Source organism: Lottia gigantea (genome assembly GCF_000327385.1).
Source record: "Lottia gigantea unplaced genomic scaffold LOTGIsca_80, whole genome shotgun sequence".
Taxonomy (NCBI): domain Eukaryota; kingdom Metazoa; phylum Mollusca; class Gastropoda; family Lottiidae; genus Lottia; species Lottia gigantea.
The window spans coordinates 357201-368598 of NW_008710663.1; the positions used below are offsets into that span (position 1 = coordinate 357201).

The 11398-nt window shown below is 33.2% G+C and overlaps 1 protein-coding gene across 1 annotated transcript; it reads right to left on the minus strand.

Annotated features, from left to right (window-relative positions):
• Positions 1 to 5664: 5664 nt before the first annotated feature.
• On the minus strand, positions 5665 to 5838 carry LOTGIDRAFT_99857 (hypothetical protein; the record flags this gene model as incomplete). Its single annotated transcript, XM_009067188.1, has 1 exon — positions 5665 to 5838. A coding segment is annotated over one exon (174 nt), but the record flags the coding sequence as incomplete, so codon positions are not given.
• Positions 5839 to 11398: the final 5560 nt, after the last annotated feature.

Consider the following 11398-nt stretch of genomic DNA (forward strand, 5'->3'; position numbering starts at 1 on the left):
ATTTGTAGACTTTCCTGGTGTCATAACTATGCTACAGAGTCCCTTTATTATAAATTAGGAAGATGTATACAACTACCAATCGGCTTAAACTGTAGATATAGATGTTCTTTGGATTCATTCCAATGTGCCCCAAAAATAATACAGTCAATTACCATATTAATGGGAAACTTTTTACTTCGAAGTATTTTCCTTTGGTATAGATAGTTCAGTAATTTGTTAAACAATCAACGGATTTAAGCAAGGCTTCAATTTTAATTTGAAATCTGTAAAAACTATAAAAACAGTTAAATACAATATGAAATATTTCTTTGATATCAGATCCTGTTTAAATCCAACTTAAGTTTCTATAAACCTCGTTAATCCTGTAATATCAGGATCTATAACTCTGTTTTAAACACGGTCTCTACAGGAGTCATAAAGACTGTTATTGAGCGAGCCTTTAGGCAAAATGAGAAAACCAATTGCAGAGTGGCGCCAAGTGATATTTGAAACATTTACATTAATAAATATACACATTACAAAAACAAAAAGTTCCAACAATATTTAGTGATGTGTTATTAGTTTCTGTACGTATATATGTTCAATAACAGAATATTTCCACTGTTAGAATATATACGATAAATGAATAGGTCTGTACATACGTATACTGCAGTTGAAGTTAATTGGTAATAAGGGAATATCTGATCCAACGGTCACTTAAAAAGAAAACAATGTGTTTATTTTACAATAACGAATTATTTTTACTATTATAAAAGTGGTCAATACATCAATTATCATGGAGTGATATAGAAATCGCTCTCTTAAAATAGTGCTCAATACACCAATATTGAAGAGCGATATAGAAATATCACTGTTAAAATAGTGCTCAATACATAAAATTGTAGAGCGATATAGAAATACCACTGTTAAAATAGTGCTCAATATACCAATATTGAAGAGCGATATAGAAATATCACTGTTAAAATAGTGCTCAATACACCAATATTGAAGAGCGATATAGAAATACCACTGTTAAAATAGTGCTCAATACATAAAATTGTAGAGCGATATAGAAATACCACTGTTAAAATAGTGCTCAATACACCAATATTGAAGAGCGATATAGAAATACCACTGTTAAAATAGTTCTCAATACATCAATTGTAGAGTGATATATAAATACCACTGTTAAAATAGTGCTCGATACATCAATTGTAGAGCGATATAGAAATACCACTGTTAAAATAGTGCTCAATACATAAAATAGTAGAGCGATAGAGAAATAACACTGTTAAAATAGTGTTCAATACATCAATTGTAGAGCGATATAGAAATACCACTGTTAAAATAGTGCTCAATATACCAATATTGAAGAGCGATATAGAAATATCACTGTTAAAATAGTGCTCAATACACCAATATTGAAGAGCGATGTAGAAATACCACTGTTAAAATAGTGCTCAATACATAAAATTGTAGAGCGATATAGAAATACCACTGTTAAAATAGTGCTCAATACACCAATATTGAAGAGCGATATAGAAATACCACTGTTAAAATAGTTCTCAATACATCAATTGTAGAGTGATATATAAATACCACTGTTAAAATAGTGCTCGATACATCAATTGTAGAGCGATATAGAAATACCACTGTTAAAATAGTGCTCAATACATCAATTGTAGAGCGATATAGAAATACCACTGTTAAAATAGTGCTCAATACATAAAATTGTAGAGCGATAGAGAAATAACACTGTTAAAAAGGTGCTCAATACATCAATAGTAGAGCATTAAAGAATTATCAAAACAGAACGTGGTAATATGAATTTTTTTTAATTTCAATCAAATATACTTAATACATGTCTGTAATAAATCAAAGTTTAAATTAATCAGTGAGACACAATTTAGAGTATTATTGACTGGATATCAGATTCCCAGTTTTGACCAAATCTAAAGAAATATATCTCTGACACAAATTCTCTATACGTGGCATAATAATCTTTCACTAGCATCAAATTTCTCGGTTTATTATGTTCTGATATCTGAACACTACTGGGGTTACTAATAAATTACCAATAGAGAAATTAACCCTTATTTTAGTACTAACTATACATGTCCTGTCACATCCAGACTCTAGGTTGACAGGGTTAGGGTTAAAAAGCGAGTGAAATAACCCCATTTAAATCAACCATAAAAACATAAAAATTGTTAGAATTAAATCCGAGCTGTCATACGGAGAATGATTCAAATTATCCAAAACAATAGCCTCATATTCTTATTTCACGTTCAACTGGGTTTTCTTTTATAATTCCCTTAAACCTGGTCACATATATATCAATTATTGAGCTCAATATTTGATGACGTTTTACACATAAATTGCAGGGTAGGCCAAGATGTATGTTGACCTTAATCCGCGTGCTCCATAATTACACGTGCCTGTGTCAATATGACGTCGCGCACGTGCACAATATTCCCGAATGAACATGACCAATAAAATCAGGTTTGGTAGATACGATATGGTATTAAGCGTGGAAATTTCTCCGCTTCGTTAGATAGTGTGGGAAAATGGCGGGCTGTAGACGTCATCAATCTAGCAGACGATAAAAGAAATTATAGATATAGAAATAAGAGAATCAGTTAAATTATTTTAAATTATAGACAGTGGAAATTTATTCTCTATTTTAACCCCCAGGCTCTGTTTTCAAATGAAATATGAATTTTAATCCTGCCATGCATTGATTGGTTAATCAACAGGAATAATGAAATCAATATTTTTAACGTTTTTGATGTGATTTTTGTTTATTTTGAGATTATACCCATAGTATATAATTATTCCAAAACGTTGAAAATTTTCAATTAACACATCTCAAGCTTGGTATATGTTAAGATAGCCTACCCACCCTTGCCTTATTTGTACAATTCAAAATTAAAATTTAACATTGGGTTATTTTTTACTTTACCGGACCACTTAAAACCAGATTCTTCATTATATCATGTTCTGTGGAAGTTTTACCCAATACCGTCCGATATGGTCATAATCATGCTTACCATTCAAAACACTGTTAGTGAGTGGTTAGGATTCCTCACGTTGGGTGAAGACATTTTTTCTATCGAGCATTATATTGGTTCAATATTAGATGAATACGAGATGCATAAAAATGCTTCAGATCATGAATTGCAATAAGATTCACCCATATAGATACGAAACATCAAGTTCTGCGAGCCGTATTAATAATATGAAATTTTCATTTATACATTTTTCAATACCATTAAATCCGCAAAATTTCTCGTGCGAATTGTAGCCAAACTGTTCAAGGTTAAATTGGACACAATAGATGGCAAAGTAGTTTTTAAGCCAATTACCCTAAGAGTCCTTGACAATCCCAGTGGTCATTGATGACCTTAACAAGGTCAGATCAGGGCGTGCACAATAGAAGACAAGAGCGTTCACAATAGAATACTAGAGCGTTCACAATAAAACCGGTTGAATTTATGTTGTGACGTGTGCGGAAATACGTTATGACATTGCTGTAAGTGTTTTCGAGGATGTTATTTTACATATATCACCATGACAGATTTCATAATGAGCTTTTCTACACTCCAACTAACAGAATCTCTTCACCATTATACTCAAAAAAACACACTTATCGTGTACAATATTTTTTAGAGTAGGATTATTGTCATCTCCACTATGTCAAGCTTTAAGAACTTCGTCTTATACTTTAACTGCAATAGCCACCTTTCATGTTTCACGGAAATTGGAAATGCAGCGAGTTTGTTGGATTGTACCTTAGCGAATACAGCAAATCAGAAAGTCTGTAAGCCATACTATTTACAATCTGTCGAATTAATATCTACCTCTTTTACTGAAATGATAAATACGTATAATTTTTTCTATCATTTTTATTCGATAGTAATACACTGACAAAAAGTAACGAAAACTGGGGTATATACCAGTCATAGCATAGGCTTATGAATCAAAAATTATTTGGAAGGGCCGAGGATATACCTCCTATATTTTCAAATAATGCACACACAAAGATTTTGCTTCGATAACGTATTAAAATTTTTCTGACAACGGTACGCTGCCAACTTGGTTTCAATCAGGGGGCGTTGCGTTTTCCCCTCCAACTACATCACAAGTCTTTTAGAATGGTCGAGGATATATCTCCGAATATTTTCAATCTATGTACGCCTAAATCTTTTTTCTGCCAAAACATAATTTATATTTTGGGCTACAGAACGCTGCCGACTTGGTTTTTTCATTTAGAAGATGCTTGGTTTTTTCCTCCGTATTCATTGACAGGCAAAGTTCGAAGGTATCATCTCGATACATGCATAACGTATGACAGAACCAAAAGCTATTTGGAATGGTTGGTGATACATGCTGTCCTAAAACATAATTCCTTTTGAGGGCTACATTAAGCTGCCAACTTGGTCTTTTCATTCTGACGTGTTAAATTCGAAGGTATTATCTCGATCCATCCGAAATGTTTCGTTTTGCCGGTACCTAAGAACGGCTGTGGCTGCAAGCCTTTTTGTTATTGAAGTAAAAAATAAAGAAACAATAATGAAGTTTATTTAACAATTATTTACATAAATAACCAATAAAATAATTTTTCGGAATGTTTTTAAGGCACAGTCGTATCATTTATCAGTCTTTAAATATTTTTACATTCTTTTTCTCAAATGTCATCATGTAATACATTCGAATCGGATAAAAAAAAATATTGATGATAATAACATAATAATGATGATAATAATAATAATGATAAAAAGAAATAATAATAATAATTGAAATAACATACGACACAAATATTTTTGTTCACAAAGGAAGTAAAAGTATAAGAACAGAAAAATAACACGGGATAGTGGAAGGAGAATAAGGCAGTAACAAGGAAAGGAAACAGAATTCTACAAAGAAAAAAAAACCAAAAATCATTTATATTTTTCTTGAAAATTATTGGAAAATATTCTTTAAAAGAATGAAAATACAAAAAAAAATTCATATCGCGGCATTTTTTTGATGTAGCATGTAAAACACTAAAATATATTGGAATGTTCCGAAAAAGATTATGTTACTCGCAGGAATGGTAAAAGATATGGGAAAAAAATAAAAATTACACAAATATTTTTCAATATCTTATAACAAACGAATAAATCAAAAGTCTAGAAATATCATGGAATGAAGCATTTTCCAAATCTATTATTCACTTTGTTATTTTAAAGCCGTAATAGAGAATAACAAAGTTTTAAAATACTACATAAAGTTAATTTTGTGACCAGTTACTGGACTGTATAAATCTGGAATGTGTTTTACTGTTCACCATCTACAAGCAGTGACTTTGACCTCTGACCTTAATGCTGTAGTTTCATCATCAGGATTCCGACCCGATCAGTTCTATAATGCACGTTCATTAACAAAAGGTCAATTAAAATATGACCCTTGGTTTAAATTAAATCTAAAGTTTGTTAAAGTTAATGTTTATATTGGAGAATCAGGATGACCGACATCCACGTGGATTGTACAGTCTTCATGTTGGTCACGTGAGCACTCATGTCCATCATCATCAGTGTCATCACTGACGTCATCACCTCGTTCTGAACCAGTGTCGTCTTTCTTTTTGTGAGAACGCGAATTGCACGTGCGAAGACAGTGGCAGTCTCGCGGTTCCGTTCCACCATCTTTTTTATATTTTACTCTACGATTCTGAAACCAGATTTTCACTTGTTTTTCGGATAGGTTCAGATATGTGGCGATTTCGATTCTTCTAAGTCTCGATAGATACATACTGGAGTTGAATTCACGTTCTAATTCTAACAACTGCGTACTGGTGAAGGCGGTTCGAATTCTCTTACTGCTCGGTAGGTCATCGGACGGACCGTTCACTTCTGAAAAATAGAATAGAAAATTATTATTTAACAGCAACAGTCTGTAAAATCCTATTTCTTTTTTTATATTTTTTTATTTCAAACATCAAATAACTTGATGTAACACACCTTATGATTATAAACATTAAAATTAAGCTTTTACAATATTCCTGTAAGTTATGGAATGAATTCAAACTACCGAACCTAGTATCCCTTGAAATATAGGGACATGGGCAATACAATCGACCAAGGATCCAGAAATGGGTAACAGAGAGGAAAAGGTTGAAAACCTCTGTTCTAGAGTTGCATTAAGGCAGTAGATTAAAGTTACGATGCCGCTAAGATTATGTAGATTTTAAGCTACTTACTAGCCCACCCCTGCCGAACAGCTATAAAATTTGTCCCATTGAAATTTCATTAGTCTGATATAGTCTTTAATGTGCCTTGGTGTTCATTTTGTACTTAAAAAATAAAAATAAATCTGACTTACCATTAGATGTTGAATGTGGTCTTTTGGCACTGACGTGTTCATAGGAAGCTACAGGACTGGACGGTTGTATGGCGTGATGCTGGGGATAGGTTGATGCCACCAGATCAAAATGATGAGGGTACGGATGAGAATACGGCGAGGTCAATCCCCCGAGTAGTGTTTTAGGTATGGAAGCTAAGGCTGAAGATGTCTTCATATTGGTCGCCGAGGTGGATGGTGGTAGACCGTGTTGGTTAGGATGGACACACATAGGACAGCACAGACCTAACATTTCTGCCGGGTGCCTCGGGAAGCAGGGCAACCCATGGCTGCTTGGTAGATGTTGTAGGTGTCTTGACAGAATGGAATCTGTTGAAGTTGATGACACGGGGCTGGAAACACTGGTCCTGGCTGGCTTCTGAACGATTAACGAATCCACTAAAAACGATCTCGACATTTTTAATATATAATTTTAAAAAATATACTGTTTTAGATATTCAAAACTATAAAAAATATGTCCATTGAATCCAAAAATTAATTAATCTGATATTAGTTAATTAATTGTCACTAATGAATTTCCTCAGCACATTTTAAAATATTTACGACTGTCACCTTGTTCGGGGAGTCAGAATTAAACTTCTTCTAATTGACGTCTGGTTATTTTATACCAATTCTCTTATTGTTCCATTCTTCACGTGGTCCGGGGAATAATTAGGGTCCAATAATACGCTACTTGATATTCATGACTTCTCGCGCATGATTCGGCCCCTATTATTCGTCCCCTTTCTATTGGATATTAACAATCACTCATCAGTTTTCAAATCGATTGTTATTACTATGACTTTTCCACTAGCCAGCCTCGTATTGGTTGATCATGATGTCAATTAACGTGACGTGCTTCTTCTAACGTGTGGCACGTGCGTGCACGAGCCAATGAATTCACGCGCAGAAGCTAAGGGAAGTAGAATGATGCTGATGAAAGTAGGTGGGTTGTTTGATATTGACACAAAAACATTATCAGATTTACATTTATTTAAAGTTTTATTTTAATTTTTATTTTAATCATGTAGAAACGGTAGAAGACATTCATCAACTGCCCTCAATACCTCGGCCATTTTTATATTTCAAAAATTAGCCTAGATTTATTATTTTGTTTATTTTCTTTGATAGATTTTACCTCCACATGGCATCCGATAAATTCCAGTCAAATTCCGGATCTTGATCTTAGCTCAAGAATGGGTCGCCACCCTGAAATTTGAATTATTTGTGGTTGAGGAGCGGTGGAGTTTTAACATTGAACATAACAAGAATGCAGAATAAAACCAAAGTTGCTAATATATCTTATATATATTTTGGACACGATGCTCAGTTTTGAGTTCAGAATGATACAAAGAGGCTTTTTCTCAAATCAATATGTAAAGAGAAGTTTTTCAGAACTGTTTTATGAAGCAGAGCATAAAGAATGGCAAATGTATGAAAGGCAATTTCCACATCTTCTAGAGCAGGGGTTTTTCAACCTGGGGGTAATTTAGGAATTTTTAGGGGTAATGAGGCACTTTGTAGTCTAGCCTAATAAAATTTTTTGGTCACACTATATTCTACGACATGAAAAAAGATTGCAGGGAAAATCTGAGAGAAAATTACTAATTTAGTAAGGATTTATATATGGCAATCGGCAATACAATCGATCAAGGATCCAGAAAAGAGATAATAGAGAGGAAAAGGTTGTTCTAGATTTGCATTAAGGTGTGTTTTCTTAAGTTCAAACTTATGGTGCCGTTTACATTAAAGCTAAGATTATATAGATTTCTGTATCGCTCTTTAATTGTTGTATTGAACACTATTTTAACGGTGAAAATATTTTATTAATATTGTATTAAAGCTAAGATTATGTAGATTTTAAGTACAAAAATAATTTAGATTCTAAAATATGGAAATAATGTCTAACTGGATAAATATTTCATTTAAATATGTTCCATGAAACTTTCCTCAATACTTTCTCTTTTGAGTCAGATGAAACATTCTGCTTATGCACAAATAGACATTTCTGACACGATTTTCATTCTAATTCAAGAAATGACACTAAAATTAAAATATTCCCCTAACAAAATGACATGACAGTTAAGAAATTGGTGTTTTTTATGTTTTTAATTTGAAAAATTTTATTCTAATTTTGATTCAAATTACATCCGGCCCTTCAACCATCTTTTTGGACCCTCGTCAAATAGTCGATAATTGTCACTCGGGGGCAGAGCACACGGGAAAATAAGAAAAACTTGTGTATTTTAAGTACCCTAATTCATTGAATTGCTTTCAACTCAAGTGACAAGATTATAGGTTAGTGACTGCCCCATCAGGGAGCCCAACTCGGATTTTGACTAATGTTTTGTTTCTGATTGTCTTCCACTGTTTAAAAATAAAACTTACAAATATAAACCACAGTGCACTGTTATTATTTATTTACTCCCTTTCCTTTCGAACATACATTGTTATTATATATCTGACAATAAATAAACATATGCACGTTCTATAGCACGTCCGTGTACACTTTAAACTGAGTGCAGTAACTCTATAGGAGGCCAAGTAATAACATATCATTACAGGTGTACAGTAAATTAACAAGACAAAACACAATTTTCATTCTGAAAGTGTTGATTATTCACTGACCACCCTGGTGTCTGAAGAAAAAACAAGGCCATGAATTGGATTTTTGAAAGCTATTTATTTGTCTAGAATTGTTGGTAATTTAACATTTAAAATAAACAAACCGATTCACAAAAGGACCAGAAAATATCAACGTGTAGTTGCTTTTTCTCGATTATTTAAAACTGAAGGTTTAATGTTTTGTGTATTAAAATCATAATAACTTAAATACGATGACACGTTCGCCATTCGTTGACCAATCTCACCATAATGTCAGAAACGGGATTTCTGCTGGCTAAGTTGATCAGTAATAGGATTCACAGCTCCCCTTCGAAATTTGAGCTTCAAATTCTTGTGAGTCCAAAATTATCCGCGTTTGAAAGTTAAAGACACAGCCATATATAGAAAAGAAATCCATAGAAATGTGCAAAGAAATTCCCAGTTTCGTACACTTATAGTACTTCTGAATTCAAATATTCAAATCAACCCCGAAAATGCATCCATGGCCTTTAAAGTTCAATTTTTCTTGTAAGTCAGCAGAAAAACTTTCCCTCCAAAATTAAATAACGCCACTAACGTCTGAATAAAAAAATAACAAAATCGAAATTGTGAGTTAATTTTCTATCTAATGGCGATTCTTAACCAAATGATCTCGTGCTGCCAACAAAATCACCTTGGGGGAATTAGGGAAATTTGAAATAGAAATATGCTTCTTAAAGAAAGTAAAAACAGCACCTGGTAAAAATAATAAGCGGTACCTACTGCCCTGTAATTAAATCTATTTTATTCATGTACCTTATATTTAATATAAGGTCGTTATATATGAAATAAAAAGTGGGCGGTACAGTATGAATAACTATAAAGATATTTTTTTTAACTAAACGTTTCGAAGTCATACCCCCTGTGGTAGATTTATTTCTTTATCAATGAGATATGTATTTAAGGATAAGAGTCGATAATTTGAGTAAAGAGGGGATTTGAAAAGAACATGATATCCTCCCGAGTTGGCAGAAAACATTTGACCAATCGACCAATCGCACCTTAGTCTCAGGAACGAAATTTTTTTTTTAAAATATGAAACGGACTGCGCATTGTATTGCTATTAAAGGTTTGAATAGTTTCTTCTGATAGTAAGAAGCAATATAAAAAAAGCTGTCTCGTCTTCCATACATTTTCAAATAGTAATGGATGTGAAACGCGTGTGCTTTACATGTCAATGTCATGACCTTATTTGGATAGATCTGACTAGTTCATCAATCAAATCAATAATTGGCTTTATCCAATCATTTGATCTTCACTTATTTTTCTGCAGAACTGTCTTCTAGGTCACGTGTTTACTGCAGGCGTCACTTAATCGTTCGATCATTTCCGATGAGAAAAACAAAACAAGTTGTAATTTATAGAGTTCTAAAAGTTAATGAGGGGTCAAACTACACCCCCTCTTGTTGACCCGGAACTATTTCATCATGTGACCTGTGTCATGGCGACCATTGTGTCATCAATACAGACGACACTTTCTATCGCCATTGGAAACTAAGACGTCCATCTTTCCATGTCCAAGGGTTAATTATTTTCTATTTTTCCTGTCAAATGTTTGCTATTTTATGAGAAATATAATTATCACTTTCCAATCATTGGTGATTAATTACTTTCTGAACTTTTTATCATCTCCATTTCCAAAATTAAAACGTTTTATCTCGTCGTGATGCCCATACATGAAACCTGTTATATATGATAGAAATATAGCAAAAGAAGAATACATTTTTAGTAGGTCCATCAACGTGAGTGATGCCTTAAATTGTAAATAAATAAAATCAGCGAATCATCGCTTGGATTTACATTTTAAGTCTTTTCAAATGACGAGTATTTTTTTTTATTATTTGCAGTTTCAAGTGTTTCATGATCCGTATACGTTAAACGAGCAATCAGAGTGGTATATAGTATATAGGAGCTATGAATTTCTCCACTACGCATGTAAATGCTAAAAAACCTCTATAAAACATTTAACTAATGAACAATTGTTTTAATATATTTATGATATGATGTCAATGATATTTTGATTCCGCAATTTCCAATCTGGCTGAACCACGCGTCTCTCAAAATCTACGGGAGACATCCGAGAGATTTTTTAACAATAATACACTGCATCATGAATACAAATTAAAGCGATTTTTAACCTGATTGAGGAAGGGTGCCCGCGGCGAGGGGAACGACCCGCTTTACTTAAGCACTATCGAAGGTGATAACGCAATAGGCCAAACCTCGTTTATACGCCCGCATCGAATGCTTCAAATGACGTCAGACTGTAGAATTTGTTGCCGAGTGCCTTCGGGCTATTTTGAAACAATGTTTAAAATTAGTAGAAATACGCCAAGAATTTCGGAGGTGCGGGATCTCGAAATTTTGACGATGTTAATTATGCATTAAATTTGTT